Below are 24762 nucleotides of genomic sequence, written 5' to 3'. Positions count from 1 at the left end.
TGGGGTAATTTTGACATTTGGCTGGAGTATCCCTTTAAAGGGATAGTTCGGCCAAAAATGATATTAAACCCATGATTTACTCACCCCCAAGCTGTCCGAGTTGCATATGTCCATCATTTTTCAGACAAACACATTTTCGAATATTTTAGAAAATGTTTTAGATCTTTCAGTTGATTAAATTTAATGTTACGGGGTCCACGAACTTCAAGTCCAAAAAAAGTGCGTCCATACTTCACAAAATAAATCCAAACGGCTCCAGGATGATAAACAAAGGTCTTCTGAGGGTAATACGCGCGTTGTTGTTGTAGAAATATCCATATTTAAAACTTTATTAACGAAAATAAATACCTTCCGGTAGCACCGCCATCTTAGTCGCGTCCGCATTCAGGATGAGAGCTTACGCAGCCTACGGAGGCTACTCTGCTGCTGCTCTGTGCCCTCGCCCTCCGAATTTGTCATACGTCAATAAGAAAAGTGTGTACACTACGCTAATACTCTCTCCTGAATACAGAGGAGTCTAAGATGGCGGCGTTATTTTCGTTAATAACGTTTTAAATATGGATATTTCTACAACAACACCGCGCGGATGTGTTGGGTATGTGTCATGTATTTTTCGGCCTTTAAATGGCTCATTAAAGGAGCATTTCACCCGTAGAAACATTCATCTTTATTAAAAGTGTGTCATATTTGTAGTCGAAATGTAACATACATTTAGAATTTGGTGCCTATTTGACCGAGAAAACGGGGGTTTGTAGTCTCACTCCCTGATGATCAATGATGATTTTTACATCATTGAAAGAAGGAAGTGCAACACTGAAATCTGTATTTCTCCTGTCTCAGCGACAACTGAGAAAATGATGCATGATCATTCAAAAACATGACTGGGGTTCTAACTATACAAAGCTTTATGCAAATGTGTGAAGTGTCCCTTTAATGATTAAAGGAATATTCCATTTTCTTGAAAAGAAAAATCCACATAATTTACGCACACATTTTTGCTCACACCTACAAAGTGTCAATTTTAACATGCTATAATAAATTATCCATATGATATTTTGAGCTAAAACTTTACATATGTACTCTGGAGACACCAAAGATTTATTTAACATCTTAAAGTCTTGTGAAATGTCCCCTTTAAAATCAAACCACAGGGGGACAGTTTGGGAATTGAACGCCAAGTCGCCAACATTTTCCCACAATGAGATCCCACTTTAATACAACACAAACCTTCATCGCTGGCACCCAGATCCACTTAACCTTTAAAATCCATTTCATATTACAATAAGACTTGAGGGGAAATGTGACAAAACGAACAACATCGACAAAACATCATACAGATTAGACAGGAAGGGCACAGTCAAAAGTTATAAAACTTTTTCAATTAAAAAAACAACATTTCCCATTCTTTTAATAACATGTGGCGTATTAAGTATAAATTAAAGGGTCCGTACAGCGTCTCTCATGCACTCAAACCAACTCCTTCATTATGAAACAAAGGTCAGAGATTCCCCAAGGCCCTTATAAACCGTCTTGAACAATAAATACTGCATTGGCAAAGCGCTGAAGTCCCAATGGTGATGTTTCAACCTGGTTTCATGAGAAGCACACTGGGCCGATATCAATGCCAAACTCTTGATCTTTGCCGCCGACGTCCACCGGAGCCAAATCCACAATCGGCAGTCGTGACAGTGTCTGCGTGCGGTACTCCAAGACGGCCTTACCCCATTCACCGGTATGTTTCTGGAGAAAGAGGAACAACGAGTTTAACATCCCAAGGTTTCTATTTCATGCATATAACACAGAAAGAAACTGAACATACAGAGCAGCTGTCCTCTGTCACGGTGTACTTGAGACGGTTGCTGCTGTACGCTTTGATCTCCTGTCCATCGGAAGCCTTCAGGACCAAAGCTTTCTTCAGATTGCTGCTCTTCTCATCTTTATAGGCCACGCTGTTTTTGCAGTGGTACGTGATGTTCTGTGCCGCTTCTTTCGACAGGAGGCGGAGGAACCTCAGCTGCACCGATACGGTGTTAACAGATGCCTCATTGCTTCCGTAGGTAAACTGAATTGGAGAATTAAAAGATCAATGTTTTGTTTATTTATTTTGACAGAAGTGTCGTTTATTTATACTGATAATAACCTTGGATCCTCGGTTAATCGTTGTTCCGAACCAAACTGGTTTGGGCATGCTGGAACGTGAACTCCACCAGTTCTTGCGTGGGATGCTGGCAGGGTTGCCGTGTATACAGGTCTCTCCCATTTCCATGTTACAGTAAACCTGAATGGCATCTCTAATGCTTCCCTCGTTCGGATCTATCCAGTACTCACCTGCAAAACATCAAATGAGTGACATCCTTGCAAATCTATTCAGTCTTTAGTTGCCCAGGGATAAAGAGTGAGATGAGAAAGCAAGTTTGCCCTTCACCACATCCTCTTTTATTGCATATATATCACGATGGATTATTCGGAGTCTCGTCTAGTTTTATTTGTTTTGCATTATAGATTTCAGATTTTGCAATCTTCCCATACTCCTCTTCATCGGAGCTGTGGATGTCTTCCAGACAGCATCTTACACAGCCCATTCCTTTTTATTACTTTTCTCAAACAGTACAAACACTTTTACAGTGGCACGCTTGGTTTGTTTTATGCCAGACTTGAGATCTTGTTTGGCGTGTCTGTCTGACACCTATTCTGAGAGGTTGGCAGGAGATGACTATTTCCTCTCGGCTAGTAGTGATTTCTGCCTCCCTGCTCTCCAATTGAGCCGAATTTAGTTTGTTTTCTGGTCGTGAAACATTGAGTTTAATGGGTTGAATCTCTCTTGTCGATTCAAACCAATTTAAAGAGGTAATTACTTACATGATGCCAGCTGGTGTCGCATAAGTTTGTCAATGAAGTCGCTTAAAAGGACTTGTTTTCGTAAAAATCTTTTTTGGTTGAAGCATTCGGCATTCGGTTTTGTTCATAAAAATGCAAAAATGTAAATGTCACCCTGACGGTAAAATCCTCCACCTCTCGCTCTTTCGCATGCACCTCTCTCACTCGATGAGGTGAGTGTACATTCGCGCAGGAGACTGTATAAGTTAAGCCCGATCACAAGTTCTTTGTGATCCGCCCGTAGGTGGGTTTCCATCGGAACATTAAAGGCGCTCTAAGCGAATTGAAGCGTTTTAGACCATAAAACATTTTTTGTTACATACCGGAAACATCTCCTCACTATCTGCTTGCTGCCTGTCCGCTGATCAAACTGTAAAAAAACGAGATCTCTGTAGACAGCCCAGGCTTCACAAACGTCAATATCAACAAGTGGCCAAACATGGCATCACAAAACAAAACAAAGTATTCCAGCCAATAAACGACAAAAAGGATTTGGGGGTGGGGGTTGGGCACGTTCATGAAAGCACGGAAGGGAGGGGGAGGAGTTAGCTACGCTCCGTCTGTTTGAAAACAGTTTCAAACGTCAACAATAACTAACGTCTCGCAGATTCGCTTAGAGAGCCTTTAAGTGAATCTTTTTAAAATTCCCCCCAACTTTTGTTGCAGGCACAAGCAGCAAGAACATTGCGATGATGTCGAGCCCCATATATGGAAAAGCCAATGTCAGCTGATAAAATTAGATTGCAAGGATTTAATGGGTCTCATTCACTAGGGATGTAATGATTTAATCGCGCGTCCCATTGAAAATGCCTGTGTGGAATCGATTCTGAATCGCAAGGCTGTGATTCTTTGTTTAATGCACAGCTTGTGCGTGTACTACGCCATTTGGTCAGTAGGAAGTCCTTATGAATTTAAAATCATTATGAGTCGGAGTCGTTTATGACGTGCATTTAAAAAAGCAACACTTGTTAAATAAAAATCATTCAAAATATTATTTATTATCACGAAAATATCTGAAACAATTTGAAAAACAGCGTATAAATATTCATGTCGACATTTCCTGGAATAGCGTTTGTAATGCTACTTCTTCTGTGGCACAAAGGAGGTTTCTGCATGAGAGCGCTCCCTGGCTTTGGAATGTGCTGGGATTTCACCGTAATTCATTCAAATTCATTCCTTGAGAAAACGCGCATTTGCACGGTTAATCGTTACACCCCTATCATTGACTAATAATTGCATACGTTTTTCGTATTCATATGCACATTGAACTTCTCTTGAAAACTTTCCCCCTATTCACAACACGTGCGTACGCCATGAGTTTGTTCTTATACCTGTTCTAACGTTAGTGAATTTGAAATGTTCTACATGAGCGACTGTTAGTTGGAGGTTGATAATTTGCATAAAACACGCCCAAACCAACTCCATATAACAGCGTTAATAGCTATATAGCATTGGTCCACAAGAAATTTTAGAGCAGTTTGTTATAGATGCAAAAGAGCTCAAAAAGAAATCCATGATCATATTTATTATTGGTAAAGTTCTGTTTTGCTTTGCATTTTTTATTTGGGAGGTTTTGCTGTCACTGGATAAAGCCACCATGAAGTGTCCACCAACCGGAATAACATTAAATAAGTAGCCTACTGGATGCGTTAACAAATATGATTTGATTAAAATGTCAGAGACGCACACCTGTATCTAAAATAAAACAGACAGCAGATCAAGTGATTGATGTTTAGACTTCTCATTACATTTACATGACGTTTACATTAGGCATTAAGCAGATGCTTTTATAGAGAGATTTAAAAAGTGAGGAAGGAAAGCGTGAACATTTGTCATTACGTGCAGCTATATATATATATAATATCAAATATAATTATGTTAATATTACAGATCAACATTATTATAAACATTATAATTATAGCCTAATATTTGATTATCATGATTATTGCGTACAAGTGGTTTTAGGTTTTCTTAAATTTTTACATACATTTAGAAGAAATTTTGATACAAAATATTTTGTTGAATCTCGATTTGTTCATGAAAACATCTGTAAGCACATCTCATGCACAAATTCGTGCATACACATGCTTAGAATTAGACCCAATGTTCGCTACGTACGAATTTTTTGGCAAATGCATTTACATCTCCCATTATTCGCATTTACTATTTAAAAAAAAACACTTAAAATGACTTCGTAAAAGTAAAAACTTTTTTGCTTATTTTTTATTCAAAATTTGCAGTTTCCATCACACGTATGTGATAATTCAAAATGTGCATAAAATTAATGTGATGGAAGTCCAGCTACTGAAGAGCATTTCATATTTTTTAACTTGGACCGCTGTTAAAAGTTCTTTAGTATGTAAAGCGCTCAATCAACACATTAAAGATGCCACATTGCTTTTTAAAGTGATAGTCAAAGGGATACTAAAACTCTGAAGCAGAGTTTTAATGCAGGGCTTTGAAAAGAAAGACAACAAAGAGACGCAACAGTAAAAGTGTGAGGGAGACAGACTTGTGTAGTAATATTAAAAATTGAGGATGCATGCCTTGGGATATTGGATTGAACTGTAACCTAATCAAATCGTGAGACTGACGGTTCACACCCCCACCGTTAACTTTTTACACTAGCCAGTCATGGCTGCAATTTTGACAATAACTTCTCTAAAATGGGACAAAATTAAACCAAGAGACAGAAGAGGTCTTTTTCAAGCCTTAACTCAATTTTGACCAAATATGTAGTTACTGTGGTTTGCCTTTGGGGGTAGTATAGATGTCCAGTGATCCTAAAGTGATTCAAATTTGAGTGATATCACAACAAATAGGTTCCTGTAAGCTTGCTTGTTTTCTGTAAGTTATCATGGCATATTTCCAAAATTGCAGCTGGCCGCTATAACGGCATTATTATATGAATATGACTGCACCTCCATCATTTGTTTGGACTTGACCTGATTCTGTCCGCTCACTTTTAAAATGGCTGTTACGTCCCTGATCTTTATTTAATTACTGAGTAACTTTTGAGCTTATTGTGTCTACTCATCTCACTTACCGCTCTTTTTGAGAGGATAGCACTGTTTCAGGTCCTGACAGTTGCGAGCAGGATATTGGCGACTGCCATCCGGACTACGCATGTTGTCTAACTGACTTCCCAAGTTCTTGAGAGACAAATGAACCTCGCTGTCAGCCTGCGCCACATCAGAAACTTTATTGGGCTTTGCCTCATCCTCGTTGAACTCAGGTGGGGGAGGCGGGGGGGCCTCAGGCTCCGATTCGCCATCAGATTCGAAGTTTGCACCGAAAAGGTCATCGACAGCAGCGACAGGTGGCCCAGGGGGTCCGGGCGGTCCAGGTGGGCCGGGTTCCCCTTGGGGTCCCTGTAGACGAAACACTGATTGAATGCTGTTTATCTGAGCGTGTAATCTTTGTAGGTTTAATCACGTTAGCAGCATCTGGTAATTAATCATCGTTATGAGTAATAAAGGACAAATTTATCATCCGATTAAGATTGGAAAATTGGCATTTGATAAGTGAAGAAAACACATTGGGGTTAATTGAGCATGAATTACTGCATGCTAGCATGTTACTGCAATTTATTTTTCTTGTGTTGACTGCATGGTACAATTCCCACTCCACAATGAAGTGACCTTTAAACCATGACCTCATGCCTCACCTCAGGTCCAAAATCTCCATTAGCGCCTCGAGCTCCAGGAGCTCCAATTGCTCCAGGTGGACCCATATCACCTTCTTTTCCAGGCGGTCCAACGGGTCCAGGAGGTCCCTAGAAATGGCATGCTTGGTATTACATTCAAGTATGCATGTTTGTCACCACTAGCGCTTTAAAATATTGATTAACTTACTCTTTGACCGCTGGGACCAACAATTCCTACTGCACCATCATCTCCTGGAGCTCCCTAAAAAACAATGACATGTTATTAAAAAGTCTGAAGGAACAGTGTATTGTGTAACGGGTGACTCGTGACGGGTTACACTTACTGACGCTCCAGGCAGCCCATGAAGTCCAGTGAAGCCACGGTGACCCTTCTGACCTCTCTCACCTGTGTCGCCTTTGTCACCTTGGTCTCCCAAAGGTCCTTGTGGTCCCTAAGATTAATTTGGAGATGTCTGGTAACCTTAACTATTACTTTACGTGCTGTGTACTAATATGGGAATATGCAGACTTACTTTTTTCCCTCTGATTCCTGCTTGACCATCAGGACCAGGTTGCCCTCTTCCACCCTGTGAGAAAAATCAACCGAAGAGGAAATAATTATTATTTTTTAACAAGAATGAATTAGAAATTTATTAATGTCACTGTAAAATGGAGAACAAACCTGATCTCCTCGCTGTCCTGGATCTCCTGGAGCTCCGACGGGTCCTGGTGTTCCTGGTGATCCTTGGCCACCTGCCAGACCCTCTGGTCCTGGGTTTCCTCTTTCACCCTGAGAAAAAACACATACAAATGAATGATTATTATCCATAATGGAAAAATAATTTTTCATTAAAAAAAATTAAATGCGGCCTTGTGGGTCCTTACTCTGACTCCAATGATGCCATCGGCTCCTGATATGCCATCAGCTCCAGGCAAACCCTAATTTGAAAAGAAATCAAGATAAATGTTTTAATAAATGAATATTTAACATCAGTAAATATGAAAATCACATACTACCATTGAAAAATGTAGGGTTACTTATTCTTAATCATTTTTTTATATTACTGAATAATAATGAACTCATCAACTATGGACTAACACATATGTAACTATGAGTCATGTTGTGAGTGATGATCTTTTATATGTTGTGATAAAAAGTAATAAATCAAAAACGTTTTTCAAAAATTTTGTCCTCTTCAAAGTAGCCATCTTTCACCTTGAATTTGCAAAATTGTTCTTCTTGAGGCCTGTTTTTTAACAGTATTAGTGTTACTATCTATTCAAGGCTCCTATTCGCTACTTTCTATTCGCCTTTTTTTCCAAGTCATTAATTTAAAAACAAATTGATTAATACAATTAATATATTGGAGCAGTTATACTCTTCTCCACATAACAAAATTTAAATATTTGGACATACGCCTTCAGATCGAAAGGTTTTTAAGATCATACAGTCAAATAACCTTAAACTTTTCAACAGTCCATTTATTTCCAGAATAAAATTCATACCTCTGGACCAGCATCTCCTCGGGGTCCGGGTGCTCCTGGTAAACCAACAGCTCCGGCAGCACCTTTGGTTCCCTGGAAACCTGGTGTGCCATCCTTCCCTGGTGGACCCTAGAGAAACAAAACATTTATATGTTTTCTACATGAAATAATGCTACATAATGTAAAGAATATGTCAAAGATTGAAATCAATATGAAATCAAACATTGATGCTTTTAATCTCATTATTAGATTATGAGACTTTAGCCTGGAGTTCCCAGACAGGGTCACATATATTTTATAATATTGACTTTCGAGATAAGAGGGTAGAAGTGTTTATTTACCGCAGGTCCAGGAACACCACCCATACCACGTTCTCCTCTCATTCCAGGAAGACCCACAAGCCCCCTCTGTCCTGGAGTTCCAGCAGGGCCTGGTGGTCCATCTGGGCCCTGAGAAATTTTTAAAAAGTTACGGGATGAGGCATTGAGGTGGGAGCATTAAAAGGGAAACCACCACCATTTTTCTATATTTTACTATGATCTCGGGCGCAGTTATATTGATGGAAGTTTGACCGAGAGGGGGAGTAGTCAGAAGTGATGATGTTACTGCAAACGACGTCGAAGTGCTGCAAACTAAGTACTCTTCCACCATACAATATAGTACTCATTTTTTATCCGCTTAAAAAATCGCCACGTTTTATTTTGTGCCACCATACTTACTCGTGTAACTACTCATGTAACAGTCTTTTAAAAAGGGAAAACATGGAAGTGTTTGGTGGCTTCTAAATTCATCCCTTTTTGGATCCTAAGGAATGAATGGGGCTAGGCTAAATGCTAACACATTCACAACGCGCTGTACAAAGATTAAGTGAATAGGTATAGTAAAATAGGTATAGTAAGAACATAGTAAAATATTGAAAAATGGTGGTGTTTTCCTTTAAACTTTAAATTGTATTATTAAATGGATAGTGGACACCAAAATGAAAATTCATCATTTACTCACCCTCATGTTGTTACAAACCTGTATAAATTACTTTGTTCTGCTGAACACAATGGAAAAATAGAAGCACCATTGACTTCTACAGTAGGAAAAATACTCCTATGGAAGTCAATGGTGCTCTAAAATGGTTTGGTTACAAACATTTTCCTTTGTGTTCATCAGAACAAAAAAATTAATACACGTTTATAACAACATGGGGGTGAGATAATGATGACAGAATTTATCTATCCCTTTAAGTGTAAGGCCTAACTTACTGGTAGTCCATCCTCTCCAGGTTCGGCTTTGTCTCCAGGACTACCAGCAGGTCCAGGGTTTCCACGCTCCCCTTGTCGCCCAGGGCCCCCAGGTTCTCCACGAATCCCAGGTGGGCCCCGTTTACCCGGGGCGCCTATAGGACCTGCCTCGCCAACAGGACCCTGGAAAAATATTAATGTAAACCAAATAATTTATTAAAATCCAATTGCTCAAAAAACACATTAACAATTTAAATACTTCTTGAAGGTTTAGCTGTTAAGCTGTGATAAACCCTGATTAAGAAATTACTCACAGCGGAGCCTGCTGGGCCGACACCTCCTGGTAAACCTGGGAATCCGCTGGCTCCCTTTTAGCAGGAAGATAAAACCAAAGAGGATTCAGCACAAGTAATTGAGCTTTTCTGGGCATTTCATTTTAGATGAGGTTGAGATGGTATAATTTTAGATATCACTTACGGCAGCTCCCTGACTTCCTCTTGCACCTTTAAGACCAGTAATTCCAGCTAATCCCTGAAAAGAAGTACTATGCCATGTTTATACACATTTCAAAAGGACTCCATATGCTAAAGTCACATTAGGGTCAATAAAGTCTACCTATACATACATGTATATTCATGTAAATACTTTTTCTTACTTTCGTCTCTCTCTGTGTCCTCTAACTCACCTGAGAACCAGGTTTTCCTGCCGTTCCCTGAGGTCCTGGAGACCCCCCCTCTCCCTTCACACCTTCTTCTCCAGTTTCACCTTTAACTCCAGGTTGACCATCAGGACCCTAAAAATATGACCATATGTACTTTCATATGAAACATATTAGAGCAAAAAGATGCTCTTGATGCGAATGCGAAAAGGATTTGTGGATAGATGAATGGACCGTTTGGTAGATAAATGGATGGAAGGACTTACAGGAGGTCCAGCAAATCCAACAGGACCAGTTGGACCTGGCTCACCAGGTGATCCCTGAAAGATTATACAGTATGTATCATATTATGTCATATTCCTGCTTAATTGTATACAGAATGCAGATGCTGTACTCACAGCCATTGCTCTTGATCCTGGAGATCCAGGTGGACCCCTTGGGCCTTGTTCTCCCTGCCAATAAACAATCATTTTAGAGATACCTTTACAATTTACTGAAAATTAAAAACATCTAAGCATTGCTAAATAAGCCATCATGAGGCAAATCACTCAGAGGATCAAAATTAGCAATTTTGAACAATTTGGAAACATCATCTAACCTTCTCCCCAGACGGCCCAGCTGGTCCGTGGGGTCCAATAGGACCAGGCAATCCCTACAACACAGCAGAAAAACCTATCTTAGTTGTCTTCAGTGTTCAGAAATGCATCAAAGCATGAAAACAAATATAAAAACATCAAAACAGAAATGTAGACTGTTTCAGATTCAGTTAGACCTGTTGAGTATGTGTTACTCACTCGAGCTCCATCGCTGCCAGCTGCTCCTTCAGCCCCTCTGTCACCCACCGCACCCTGGGAAAATAAAAAGCATCTAAAACATCCGCATAAAGGTTTTGTCAAGATCGACAAAAACATTTATCTAGCCTTTTTTTTATATAAAAATGTATTTTTTATGCATTTGGCAGACACTTTTATGTAATTTACTGTATACATTGTGTACATGTGTGTTCCCAGGGATCGAAACTATGACATTTGTAATGCTTTGCCAGCATAGGCGGAGTTGACGTTTTGCATGGGGTGCACCCACCAACAAATAAGGGTACTTTTTTTTTTTTTTAAAGATCAGTGAGAGTTTCAGTTTCATATTTTTTTTAAATATGGTTTAAATAAATTAAAACTATTTTAGCCTTAAGTTAATCAGACTACCTAATAAATATTAAGATTAGACAAATAAAATATAAATTCTCATATTTCTATTTCATTAATAGCTCAGACAAAATCATAATTGGGTCTGGTGTGGGGGCAGTGCCCCCCCTGCCCCCCCAAACTCCACCTATGTCTGCCAGCTAAGCATACATGAACATTTTTCATTCGTTTATTATGACAAATCAAGTGTTTTATTCTTTTAAATGATTTATTAGTTTCTATAGAGAAAATTAATTGGTAATATCGTGGATGTTTGTCCATTCATTGATCTTTGCCCGTGTGTTCAAATGTGTCTCTCTTTGTTGCGCACTGACACAATTTTTTGGCTGATAATCTCTTGCGTCTTTTATCAAAGAATTTTAACTCTCTGCCTGAAAATATTAGCAAGTCGTCTAGATTATGAAAGCCATCGTGCCTCGCGGGACCTGAGCCACAAGGCATTTAATATATGCAATATTGTTGCAAGGACGGCAATAGCATGAAAGTAAAATTTCAACTGCACTTTTTATGAAAAGTTTTAACAAATTATGCCAAAGTCTTTGATCAAGCAGACCCATTTTCTCTTATCTCGCACAAGCACACGTACACTTTCTCCTTTAGGCCCGACCACTCCAGTTATTCCTCTCTCTCCTGGCATGCCCTGCAGACCTGGCGGTCCTGGTTCTCCTACGCTTCCAGCTGGACCTGCTTTTCCCTGCACAGAAAAAAACATATTAAATAAACTGCCATCAATAATATTTCATTCAAACTGGGCGTGACATTACAAGTTTTCTGCGACAAAGAGGACATGCTTATTATTTAAAAAATGAATACACAATAATGCGCTAAGTCAGTAAAACTCTTTACAAGAAAAGATTGTTTCCTTTCTATCATCAAGACGCTGTGTAAGTGAGTAAATCTCAGCTTCTAACCTTGGGACCATCAGGTCCAGGGCTTCCTGGGCTTCCTTTGGCTCCTGGCAACCCGTTGGGTCCTGATTCACCTCTCTCTCCAGGGGTTCCACGGTCACCCTACAAGAATAAAACAATATTGAGTTACTGTTTATGTGCACATCAGACATGTGCTGCATTATAAGTTAAGTAATAAACTCACCCTTGGTCCAGTTAGCCCAGGGCCACCAGCCTCACCATGGACACCCTGAGGTGATCAGATAAAATTCATGAATTCCCATACTTGTTCTATGTGTTAACGACACGTAAATGAGCTCAAATAGATTCGACTTACCTCATCACCTGGTTTCCCTGACTCACCTGGTGGTCCTGGTGGTCCAGGCAAACCCTATTAGTTTATCACAAAGAATAATGCATTTAAGCCTTATAGGGATAAATCATCAAACGCAGCTATTAAAGGATTAGTTTGTCTAAAAATAAATTTTGTGACATCATGTGCTTGGCTATGTTGTTATTTTTTGAACATTAATCAATGAACAACTATACTGTCAATGTGATTGAAAGCAGAACTTCAACATACTTGAAAGCCATTAAGTCCAGGAGGTCCCTGCTCTCCCCTCTTTCCAGCTATTCCCTAAAAATACATAAAATAATTATTTTATTATATATATATATATTTAATGTCTGTGTAACACAAATTACTAGATGGCAAAATAGTTTATAAAACATACAGGTGGTCCTGTTGTTCCTGCAGGACCTTCTTCTCCATCTTTTCCATTGGGTCCCTAAAAATGTGATATCCATCACAACAAATTATTATCATGTTGTCTTTAAATCACAATGCTACACATAACACAGACACGCATTTTTCAGTCCTATATAAATCATAACTACAACACATTGCACAGAATTTTGCTTAGACAAAAATGAATGCACTGGGAAATTTCTTTTTAACTTAATGATAAATACAGGAAGCTTTCTAAGTGAATCCCACCATGTCTTTATTGTGTCATAAAAATTATCAGGCTGAAATTAAGTTGAACACAAGTTGAATTGCAGGACTCACTCTTTGTCCTGGACCCCCTGATGATCCAATTTCTCCGGGTTTTCCTGGATCACCCTGGATGTTGAAAAGAAAAGAAAGTCAGTATAAAACATATTTTTAATATACACTACAATATTCATACACTCATCAGTACAATATGACACACATTATATTCTTGCTCTTTTATAAATATGTATATATAGGTAAATTACACTGAAGCCTTTAGGTCCAGGCAGACCCATAGGTCCTGATCCTCCTCTGGTACCAGTTGACCCAGCCTGACCTGGATTACCGTCATCTCCTGGTGCTCCCTAGAGAAAAGTTTAGTGGACACCAAGAATTAAAATTTTTTAACCATTGCTATTAGTGACAAATGTCTTTTGAAGGTGATTGCTTGTTTTTTAACAACCAAAAACATGGGTTCATCATGTCTGCCAAAAGACATAAGGGTGCTATGGCATGTAAACCACTGTGTTCTTGATCCCTAGTATTTTACCTGTGGTCCAAGCTTTCCTTCTGCTCCTTGCATTCCCAGCACACCAGTCAGACCCTAAAGGGGCATGACATATAACAAACAGGCCTCAATATTATGAGATGTCCCCATTTTGATAAATGAACTTTAACCTATGTTTGCAAATTAAGCATGGATAGCGTATCAGCAAAATATTTACTACTCATGGAACCACAACATAAAATTGCTTTATACTTTTACAGCTGTTATACTAACTGCACCATGTACTGTGTGATACGTAATGTCATATGACTATTGAAAAAGAATATAGATAACCTACAGTATTTAAATATATATAAAATAAAATAAAATATTCTAACCCTGGCTCCTGGAATTCCTGCTTCCCCGGTTCGACCAGGATCTCCAATTGCACCTTTAGGCCCTGGTGTTCCTGGGCCACCACGTTCACCTTGAGCTCCCTGGATGCATTAGGGATTAGAGACAAAAAAATATGAGGAATGTGTATATCTACACTACATTGTCACTGTAAATATCAGCACCGCACTGTACAAAGCGAATTGGTTGATCCCAATTTGTATGTTTCGTACCTTTTGACCTGGCAAGCCATCAGCCCCTGGAAAGCCGCGGTTACCTGGAGCTCCCTTGTGAAAGTGTAAAGAATAAAAAAAGTAAAGCAGACACAAAACACACATCTAAAAACAAGGCCTCAATAATGAAATGGCACTCACGCGTTCTCCAGGTGGGCCCTGGGATCCAAGTGCCCCTGCGTCTCCTCTTGGACCTCGCTTTCCTTCCTCTCCCATCGGCCCCATTTCTCCCTGAGCTCCAGGTGGGCCCTAATAATAACAACAGATATACCACAATATCTGGCTCATATGTTTTAACTGCTAACAAAAATAAAATATTTTCTGGTAACTTACAGGCTCTCCTTTAATTCCAGATTCTCCTTTAAATCCAGGGGACCCCAAATCTCCCTGTGAGGTACAAATAAATTACAGTATTTACATTGACACATCTGGCAGACATCATTCCTGATTTACATTTTATCACTGTAAGGATTCTCTAGCAATCAAACCAATTACTTTAATTATGTCATTGCAATTTTAAAGGTCCACTGTGTAGATTTTTAGCGACTTCCATGTAAGGCATATGTAGATAAAAACGACTCATTCTAAGGTAATAAAAACAATACAGTTCATTATGTAACGTCTTTATACACCACTGATAATATGGTTATGTATATAATATTGCATTTCTGTCAAGAGATCCTTCTAAAAGTTACACAATGCACCTTTAAAGTTTTACATTTCTGTATGATGATAAAATGCAATATATAAATCACAGATTGTAACGTTGGCAGTAGCCAAATATTGACAAATCAGCATCCAGGATTTTATCTGTTTTTAAATAATATAGAATTCGTCACTTTAACATTTCAGTACCAATTGGCCTTTAGGCCCTGGAAGTCCAGTTGATCCTTGAGGTCCAGGCGGACCAGGCTGTCCAATCTGTCCAACAGGTCCCTGGACACCTGGAATGCCCTATAAAAAATTACAAATGATAATATTACCCATAACTAATACCCAAATAAACAATACCTGGCTTTTCACATCAGAAAAATACAATCTTGGATAAGGGTATTAAAAACGTACAGATGGTCCTTTGGATCCGGGAGCACCATCTGTTCCTGGTGGTCCCTGAAAATGACATCAACATTAAAAAAATAAACAATAATATTGTAAAGATCAAAGCACAAACTTTATAAGCCTGTACCTGGTTGCCCTGTGCTCCTTGAGAGCCCTGTCGGCCTGATTCTCCTCTAGGGCCTTGGGGACCACTGGTACCTCGGGGGCCCGTGGCTCCTGCTTGGCCCTACACAATGTTGATAAAAATAGTAAATTTCATCCCTAATTCCTGGTTGCCATTAACGACCTATTCTATAATATATCCGATGACACAAATTACTGTTTGTACACTCTGGGCTATTTTTAACCCAGCATTAAAAATGACCCAACGTAGAGTGTATACAGTCACTATGAAGCAGGCTTACCTTCATGCCTGGGCCACCAGGAAATCCGGGGGCTCCATGAATTCCCATTGGTCCCTGTGAAGAATATAAGTTTCCTATTAGATAATACATCAGTGTTTACTACTAATACAAAAGTGCTCCACATCTTTGACCTTAATGGCTAACATCAATCTATTATAATTTTTTCTAAGAAGCAACCCAGCAAGCAATAACCGAGACAGTTAAATGACGGCTAACTATAGACCCAATATAGTCCGGCTATGCATAACCCACTTCTACACTAAATAACCTTAAATTTGGTTGCATTTGTTTGTTTTGTTGGTTTTTTTTTTGATACTTTGCAAGATGAATGATGTTTCATCATGTAAGGAAAGTCAACAGCCCAAATTTTGCCTTGATTGAGCCAAGATTGCTTGCTGGGAATACTTTCACACAAGCAGAATACAAAATAGGGGCTAAAACTATTTCTCGTCAACACACGCTTGATAAAAGTGTCATTTTGTGAATCAAATTCAATTTTATTTCAATTTTCTAGGGTTTGGAGTTGTAAGTGTTATGAAATACAGTTTAGAAATAAAATAACCTTGTATAATTTTAAGATTAAATTGGAAAAAATGTATAAAGGCCTTACTAAAAAATAATACTAAACAAAAAACTATGCCAGAATGGGTCAAAAAAAGTTACAAGTAACAGGGTTGCACAGAAGCTTACACCTAGTAAGGGCTAGCTAGTTTGGGACCTAATGCTGGTTTGTAGTTTTGGTTTTTGTAAACTGGTTTGTCTGCTTAGTTTTTTTTTGTTCAACTTGGGTTACAGGGTTGAAGAACTGAGCTGGAGCAAAACAACTCCACAAAAATGTGTGTTAAAAAATTAGACTATTTACTTCCCTTGACCCTGTGATAGTTTAGAAACAAAAAATGAATTTTACGGATAACATTATTATTATAACTATTTTTACTTAAACAGATTTCAGGATAACATCACTTTAATGAAAATTAACAATGACAGTCTTATTAAGCAGTAATTAATTTGTGAAGAAAATCCATTTATTCCTTCTCCAAAAGCCTTTCTGGGAATATAGGGACCACATGTTTCATTGTCATGGAATGTGATGCTGGAAGTAGTTTTATTTACTTACCAATGGACCTGGTTTTCCCACATTTCCTGGAATACCACGTTTTCCCTACAAGCAAAAAACAAATACTACTAATCAAAATTTATTTTTTTGAAAAAAAAATCCTTTTAAACAAGTAAAATTTAAACAAAAAACACAGAGGTCTGTAATCTTACCACAGGTCCTCCTGAACCAATGCGTCCTCTCTCTCCAGGCATGCCGATAGGACCCTACCACCCCAAAAAAATATTATTAGTAAAAAGTATCGCAATCAGAATGAAACGTCAATATTTAAAACCAGAAAATGCACCATACCGGTGGACCCATTGGCCCCATGATACCAGGAGATCCTGATCCTCCCTTTGAAAACAAAAAATAACATTTACCAAAAGAATCTAACCACAGATATGGTTATATATTTGCAAGAACTATCATGTGATTTTGTTGGCCTGAAATGTGACCTCTGACCTTTAATCCCACAGCACCCATCTCTCCTTTCGCACCCAGCACACCTGAATGACCCTACAATAGATATGGGATTCATTAAGAGTTTTTTTTACAGTTTGTATACATTTCAAAGATAAGCAGTGGTAAACAAATGAATGTAGGTGTGTGTATAATTTTTTAGCATCAGTTATCAGATGACTTCATCTAACTTACCTTTTCTCCTTTCATTCCAGGCTGACCTGGTAACCCTGGAAACCCTCTGGAACCCTAGAAACAAAAAAAAGGATGCGGATAAATACATATACATCTTATATACATTGAATGTGCAGAAAAAATGGTTGATATCTTTAACAATTTGTCAGTTTTTTTGCCTACGAAAGAATCAGATAATACCTGATTAATAATGCAATGTAAAAATAACAAAGAAAACTGCAGCACTTTTTAGGAGCTACAAATGCATGTATGCACCTGCAAGTACATTTTTTGTTTATTATCAGCTGTTCTGCAATCTTGTCAGGTAAAAATAACTTTGACTTACCGGAGAGCCGGGGAATCCTTTTTCTCCCATATTTCCAGGGGCTCCTGGCTCACCCTGTTACAGAGATAAGAGGAACAGGCTTGGGTTAACATAAGCTCAGGAAAATATCTGATCTTATTTTTTCATAACTCATGAACGACTGTTTAATGTGTAAATCATGAAATGCGAGTCACTGGGTGAATTTTTGGTGAACGTACATCAGGGCCTGATTTCCCTGGAGGTCCATCTGGTCCCCTCGGACCATAAGAGCCCTACAGAGAAGAAAAGACAAAGAGTACTCTTTAATGCACTGTAAGTGATACTTTTAGCTTTCACAACCAAAGTGTACATTTATCTTTAATGGATTTTTTTATCAAGCACTTAATATGTTTCTACATTTTTGGTCCTACCATAGGTCCAGGTTCACCCATGTCTCCTGGGGCACCCTGTGCTCCTGTTGGACCCTGAGTGGTGAAGATTTAAATATATACTTAAAATAGTTTTTGAAAGTACCAGTTGTTATTAAATAGTATAGGCATAATAAAGTGAACTTACAGATGGACCTGGTGGACCTTGAGGACCTCTTGATCCTGCTTCACCCTGATCACAAAATAAAAACAGTTGATCTATTTCTTATATTTCTTAATCAATGGCGTTGATGTCTGTTATTCAATACGGCTATGCAGCTAAATAAACATAATAAAGTAATTTCTGGGCATGAAAAGATCCTTACTGGTGCTCCACTGAGCATCCCCGACGGTCCATGTTTTCCATCCTGGAATCCAGATGCCATCTGAGATGCAAACTGACTCTGTAAAATATTGATGTAGTTGCATCTAACAATTAAAAACATTTCTAGGTTCATGACTGATGAACATATTTTTTTTATCTAATTTTTCACGAATGCATGTATTTATTTATTTTTTTCCCATGAACACACATTACCCTTTTAAGTACTATTTCATTATTGGTGTATTAAAATAAGAATACTACATAAAGGTAATATTACTCACCCCTGGAAGTCCAGTGCCTAGAGGACCAGGGTCACCTGGCATGCCTGGGACACCTGGTTCCCCATCAAAACCTGGTGGACCTGAAACACCCTTCACACAAAAAAGCTTGCGTCACTGTTTCAATTTTACTTGATTCCCAAATTATAAGATGCATTAGCTCAGATTAACAAACCAATTGGCAATGATGAGACATAATTTGTATTCCATAAATAAAAACGGCCTCTATTTATACATAACTTTGGTCTGTTGCTACGGTCAGATAGCCATGTAACAAAATTTAAACTACTATCATATATTATTATTTAGCTTTCACATGTAACAAAATTTAAACTACTATCATATATTATTATTTTGATGGTTAAAGTTATTTTTTCAAATACTTTTCTTCCTTTGCTTCCTTGATATCCTGCTCGGCCATCTGCTCCTGGGGGACCCTGTATGATATGACGTGAAATGTAATGGATCCACTTTCATTTGTATTAAAATGTTATTAGGAATATAAATATTACAACTGCATCCATGCTGTTTGTATATGCATGTGACACAAAAAAAAATGTTTTTTTACCGTTGGTCCAGGACGTCCAGGTAGTCCCACAATCTGGATATAAAACAGCACATAAAATATTAAAATATTTTCTGTATAAGTTAAAGTATAGCACAATTACTACTACTGGTATATATCTAATATCAGGAATAATTCATTTTATAGACTCACGTAAGGAATGTCACCAGGTTCCCCTTTTTGTCCCTGAAAAAACAAGCAAACTTAAACTAAACAATGAAATGTTATAATGCAATCCATATGAATATATAATTTATATACCAGGCACGTGCACACATAGACATCAAAGGGGGATTGAGCACCTGCCCTTTTTATTCCTGGAGAGAAAGTTCCCTTTTTTTCTGGGGTGCTTTTTAAAAAAAAAAAAAAATATGATCTTTATTCATATAACAACTGATGTCTATCTGTTTCTTGTGTTTTTTACTTGTTGCTTATTTAATTTAACATGAATTTATTCAGGAATCATTTAAATGAGATTTAAACTCTTATATAAAGAAAAATAGCGCTATTTGTGGCACACAAACGGTTAACAGATGAGTCCCGCCTCCAAAATTCACATCGCTAATATGATTGGCTTTACCTTTCCTTAGTCCTGCCTCTCTAACGTACTTCGCTTTATGATTGGCTTGTCTACACTCGTGCTGCATCATTCGCGCTTCAAGCGCCAAAGCTCAGCCTGAATACGAGACGCGATGTCCATGATTATGCAGGCAGCTACCGGTAAGTGTGTGAGGAAGAAAGCATTCTTATATTAACAGTTTTATGCACAAAATATGGGACACGTTGTTACACACAACGATTCAGGGACATTGTTTTCCACGACAATCCCATATTAACCTGAAGAGTTGCAAACGTGTAACAGTGTAGTGTATGTAGTTTAAACAGACTGCTCATAAAATAATAAAGCACAAACAATAAAATAATTGCTAACTGCAGTAGTAAGCTTTTTTGTTTGCGTTTTTGTAATGTCTGTTAAATAAGTATAATGTGTTACACTGGAGTGCTGGAGTAGATTGGGAAGAAATCTGATGGTTCAGTATTTTACTTGCCCAGTCTGAATTTTCACTGACATCACAAAAAAGTAAAATATAAAATACAAATAAAATAGGCCTAATCTATATTTGTTGTTTCTGACATGTGTAACCCTAATAAATATGAAACCTAAGATTAAAGGTGCCATAGGATGTGTTGTCATAATATGTTAAATTATTCTTTGATAATTACATAGAAGGTGTGTTGCTTTATTAAGTGCAAAAATGATCCAGAAACGTTTTTACATGTCTATTTACAACCCTAGAATTTGTAATTTTAATGAAATGGTCTATTTTTGCCCTATTTGAAAGGGATATGAATAATAATGTTGAGCTCTGCTCTGATTGCTCTGCTCTGAGGCTCATGCCAGAAGCTCAAATAAGTAAACAGACCTTATATTTTGAGCCCTTATCAGACAAAAATACATTTTGAGTAACAACTAATCAGCTAAACGCTAGCATATGATATAGCATTTATTGGCATGTAGCGCTAACTCAGCAGTCACAACTTTGTTTTTAGCATTTTAACAAATTTGTAATTAATGTGTAATTTAATGTTTTCAAAACATGCACATTGTGTAATGGCTTCCTTTGCTGCTCAATAAACCTAGACTACTAAGGAGACCTGTGTGAACTGATTATTTTGTAGACATCTTTTTAAAATTAAACAATTGCGTGAGTTTGAGGAAGATAAAATGAATTAACTTTTTTAATAATTTTTTTAAAAAGGAAGTCAGAATTGTGTTAATATATATACTTTTTGTTTTTAAAAAAAGAAAAAATATATACATAATTATGAAAGGTGCCCTTTATTTCACTTGAGCCCCTGCCCCTCAAAATGTCTGTGCACGTCCCTGTTATATACTGCATTGCATATGCATGTTAATTTTTATGCCATAATAAATAACATAACATTATTTTAGTTTTAAAATAGCATTCACATACCTTTAATGCAAGGTAATGCAATGATTCTGAAAACACAAAAGAATCACAAAATTGAGTTGAAATTATTTCTTATTCCTACTACATTCCAGTTTATATGATAAACCTGACCGTGACAATCTTTTAATATTGAGGCTTATTCACGTCTGCCCTCTAGCGGTCAGTGTCTGTATTACTCACCGGTTTCCCCTCGGGCACTGGCGAATGTTTGACACACGGGACAGCACTCTCCTTCTGGGATCACAAACTCCTCGCATGCTTTCAGGTCCTCACAGCGGATCTCCTCACAGATCACTCGTCCATTGTCACATACACACATTCTGCATGGCTCTGGCTTCCAGATCTCATTTTCTGAATAAACCTGATCACCATCTTTACAGTCTTTCGTGTCCACTGTTCAGAGATGGGCAAAGACAAAACACATTTCTTGTAAGTTAATGATTTGTTTTGTTGCTTTCTATAATGATTATATTCCCTGCCTATAAAAAAACATTGCAAAGTAGAAATGTGTAGCTTCCTTAAATATTTATGGTCAAACAAAAATTATACAAAACAAATCCCACACGAAAAAAGTTTGTACTAGTATACTTCAGTATTTACTGTAGTAAACTACAATACAATTACTAGACGCTATAGTGTTTTTGAACCTTAACACAGTAAATACTGAGGTATACTTCAGCTTAATACAGTTTAACAATTTATTATAGTTAAAGTATAGTAAACACTATTGTATACAATACTATACATTAACCCGTGTAGTAAATACTATAATACACTACAAAGTATACTACAATTTTCTATAGTAGCTAAATACCATACTCATTCAAACGCCATGTAAGAAACTCGCCAGCAGAGGTCAGTCTCTAGTAAGAGAAATTTAACATGTTACCAGTAAACAATCTAGTTTAAAATAGTTTTACTTTAAAATAAGTTTACTACCAGGATCACGTTAACCTTTTACCACAGTAACCATCTAAAATATTTACTACATACATTGTGTAACATTGGTATTAAACACAAAACCTGAAATCTTACAGTATTTGTAGGAGATGTCATATTAACGTTCCGAAGCGATGTATCAGGCATTCAAGTTAAATGGAAGAAATTATTATGATGATGATGACCGTTTAACGTTTAACACACTTCACCAGTTTTGTTCCGCCCCAAACGCATGCCATTGGATGAAAGGTTATTCAGAGTTTTCTGATTGGTTACTCTGTCAGCAGGCGCTTCTCGAAGGAATGTGTGATACTTTCAGGTTTCCTCCAAATATTGTTTTTAAAATGTTTTTAATAATGCATTAATGGGATAATAATAAAATTAAAGTTAAAATAAAATAAAATAAAGATTACAACATTAAAATCTATTTAGAAAATGTAAAATGTTAAATAGTATCAAAATGTATGTGACTGTGTATACAAAAATTATTATTTTAATATCTATGTAATGTAACCATCCTAACAAAATATGTAAATTCAGTCTTAATTTGTCCGCGCTCTTCTATATCCAAAAGACCTGAAGACCTCTCCAAAACGTGCATAAAAATAGGTGTATAGAAACATACATGGCTATTGCTAAAGCAGAGCCTAAGCCTGTAGTTATATGGTATGTTAAACTATAATTAACTATTTAACTTTATTTTACCTTTTCTACAATGGATTTTTATAAGTGAACTGGCTCCATATAGAGCGACAGGACCTTAAAGCTGAAGGCCCCTGGTACATTCTGTTTGCCTTCGATTGACTGGTAATTACATCATACGCCACACCCTATAATTGAGGTCTGCAGCTAGAGACCTTCAGCCATTTTTCTCTCAGCCCATTAAGGATGCACCCTCAGTCCAACATTTATGTACTGTACCACATCAAGGCTTCTTTCAAAAGTACTAATCTAAGAAAATGGGAAGGTCTCAGTCTCAAACAGTTTTTTAATGTTGTTTTTAAAGTTACAGCTTATTTATGCGTGAAACAAAAAAGATATGCAACATACGTCTTTGTACATGAGATCTCTGCCGATGTATTAGTAGGTACTACGCAAGTTCACTCCAGCAGATTTATTTTAATTTATGTACATTTCTGTATTGGCCCATAAAGTTTTGGCCATTTTTGTCCAAAATGATGGTAATAAACGCATTAATATGTTATTGGGGCATGTTGTCACATTTTATAAGGTTCTCATAATTAAACAGCCCATCAGGCTAATATTATGCAATACAAACAAATGTATATAACAACTAAAAATTTAAAAGGTAACATTAAAAAGGGTTCTTAAAAGGCGGGGACAACCCTGGAACATTGCTGGGGTGATCAGGGGAGCCCATTAACTCTTTTCCCACCAGCGTTTATTAAAAAAGTTGCAAGCCAGTGCCAACATTTTTTTTTATTTTCAGAAATGTTTAATGCGGTCCAGAAAATGTTCTTCTTTAAATATGAAAACATACAACATATCAAATGAAAGAACAGACCCACTAAAACTGAAAAAGTTTTATCCTATCTTCATTTGTTCTCTTTTTATAACCTCTCAAAAAAGGTAGGTTTCTTCAAAAATACCAAATTTTGAGCAAAAAGTTGAGATAATTGCACTTTTGTAAAGGCCTGCTCATAGAGATCAGATTCAGAGCAAAACTTACAATGAGTTTGAACAGTTTGGCCTTACTGGTTGCTTCTGGGTTTTATAAGTTAAGAGCGCCACCTGGTAGATAATAGCGGAAATTAGAGCTGTAATCAGCCTTAAAAGTTAGGCCCGAAATGACCGGAGCGCGACAGAATGCATCCCGAACCGAAAGTACATTTAGATTGATAGCTTTTTAAAAGCCCGAATCCGTTTACAGCCCAACATTATTTAAATGTGCGCACCCACACAGCTTTTGTCAAGAATGAGTAATTTACAGAAGTTTTAACATTATTTATTAATGACTAACTAGGCTACACGTCAGTTGGAAGTTGAAACAAAGAAAAAAAATAAGTAATCTGTAACATCGTAACATCTCGTTCTAAATAGGCCTATGCAATACACTATAAATAGCCCAACATGCCGATAAAAACAATTATTTCTTAACGAATTAAATAAAGATAATACATTCTGAATAAGATGGGTATTTGGGAATAACGAATTTAAGATAAAGGTTCTGCGGGATTTGCTTCGGCACTTTCTTTACATTAATGCCAACATTAGTCTATATCCTTTGTCTAAATTATGTAAGACTAAGTCATATTTAGTTATACATTGAAAAACCTTTACTCACCAAGATTAGGCTACATGTTTTTGTTGAGGAAAATCATTAATTCCACTGTAAATGGCTTCAGCGTGGTCCTGCGCTTACTGATAGTGCATCCAGAAGCACTTGAACTTGACTGCTCATTTACTGCGCAAAGGCGGAGCGCAAGCCCGAGCCCGGCACAAGCCCGTGTAAAATGTTAGAAATGAAGCCCGAACCCTTCGGGTCCCGACGGTCCCGTCGGGTTCGGCCAAAGATCTTCAGCTCTAGCGGAAATACGTATTGCCGGAAAACTTCTCTGAATTGACGAGATGATTCGTCAATGGCAGGGAAAGAGTTAAAGGACACATATTATGCGAAATCTACTTTTACAAAGTGTTTGA

General features: G+C 37.5%; 1 protein-coding gene across 1 annotated transcript in view; it reads right to left on the bottom strand.

Moving 5' to 3' along the window:
* Positions 1-1188: 1188 nt before the first annotated feature.
* The window catches only part of col5a2b (collagen, type V, alpha 2b), a 28707-nt gene continuing 5133 nt past the window's right edge, over positions 1189-24762 (bottom strand). The window contains exons 2-54 of the mRNA XM_065240223.2: positions 21343-21555; positions 21166-21191; positions 19343-19375; positions 19193-19225; positions 19008-19061; positions 18628-18717; positions 18348-18425; positions 18170-18214; positions 18025-18078; positions 17833-17886; positions 17636-17689; positions 17311-17364; positions 17119-17172; positions 16966-17010; positions 16827-16880; positions 16675-16719; positions 15558-15611; positions 15281-15379; positions 15160-15204; positions 14950-15048; positions 14428-14481; positions 14236-14343; positions 14095-14148; positions 13867-13965; positions 13532-13585; positions 13248-13346; positions 13057-13110; positions 12722-12775; positions 12571-12624; positions 12325-12378; positions 12193-12237; positions 12012-12110; positions 11687-11794; positions 10693-10746; positions 10497-10550; positions 10297-10350; positions 10165-10218; positions 9926-10033; positions 9718-9771; positions 9555-9608; positions 9262-9423; positions 8350-8457; positions 8030-8137; positions 7409-7462; positions 7206-7313; positions 7057-7110; positions 6868-6975; positions 6732-6785; positions 6545-6652; positions 5924-6248; positions 2141-2328; positions 1820-2062; positions 1189-1740 (exon numbers count right to left, since the gene is read on the bottom strand). Coding sequence (XP_065096295.1) covers positions 1594-1740; positions 1820-2062; positions 2141-2328; positions 5924-6248; positions 6545-6652; positions 6732-6785; positions 6868-6975; positions 7057-7110; positions 7206-7313; positions 7409-7462; positions 8030-8137; positions 8350-8457; positions 9262-9423; positions 9555-9608; positions 9718-9771; positions 9926-10033; positions 10165-10218; positions 10297-10350; positions 10497-10550; positions 10693-10746; positions 11687-11794; positions 12012-12110; positions 12193-12237; positions 12325-12378; positions 12571-12624; positions 12722-12775; positions 13057-13110; positions 13248-13346; positions 13532-13585; positions 13867-13965; positions 14095-14148; positions 14236-14343; positions 14428-14481; positions 14950-15048; positions 15160-15204; positions 15281-15379; positions 15558-15611; positions 16675-16719; positions 16827-16880; positions 16966-17010; positions 17119-17172; positions 17311-17364; positions 17636-17689; positions 17833-17886; positions 18025-18078; positions 18170-18214; positions 18348-18425; positions 18628-18717; positions 19008-19061; positions 19193-19225; positions 19343-19375; positions 21166-21191; positions 21343-21555 — 4418 coding nt within the window. The 3' untranslated portion in view covers positions 1189-1593. The remainder of the gene's footprint in view (positions 1741-1819; positions 2063-2140; positions 2329-5923; positions 6249-6544; positions 6653-6731; positions 6786-6867; positions 6976-7056; positions 7111-7205; positions 7314-7408; positions 7463-8029; positions 8138-8349; positions 8458-9261; positions 9424-9554; positions 9609-9717; positions 9772-9925; positions 10034-10164; positions 10219-10296; positions 10351-10496; positions 10551-10692; positions 10747-11686; positions 11795-12011; positions 12111-12192; positions 12238-12324; positions 12379-12570; positions 12625-12721; positions 12776-13056; positions 13111-13247; positions 13347-13531; positions 13586-13866; positions 13966-14094; positions 14149-14235; positions 14344-14427; positions 14482-14949; positions 15049-15159; positions 15205-15280; positions 15380-15557; positions 15612-16674; positions 16720-16826; positions 16881-16965; positions 17011-17118; positions 17173-17310; positions 17365-17635; positions 17690-17832; positions 17887-18024; positions 18079-18169; positions 18215-18347; positions 18426-18627; positions 18718-19007; positions 19062-19192; positions 19226-19342; positions 19376-21165; positions 21192-21342; positions 21556-24762) is intronic.

The sequence above is a fragment of the Paramisgurnus dabryanus genome, chromosome 7, assembly GCF_030506205.2.
Source record: "Paramisgurnus dabryanus chromosome 7, PD_genome_1.1, whole genome shotgun sequence".
In the NCBI taxonomy this organism is placed as follows: domain Eukaryota; kingdom Metazoa; phylum Chordata; class Actinopteri; order Cypriniformes; family Cobitidae; genus Paramisgurnus; species Paramisgurnus dabryanus.
Note: the sequence above shows the minus strand (reverse complement) of the source record. Positions and strands in the feature narration are given on the sequence as shown.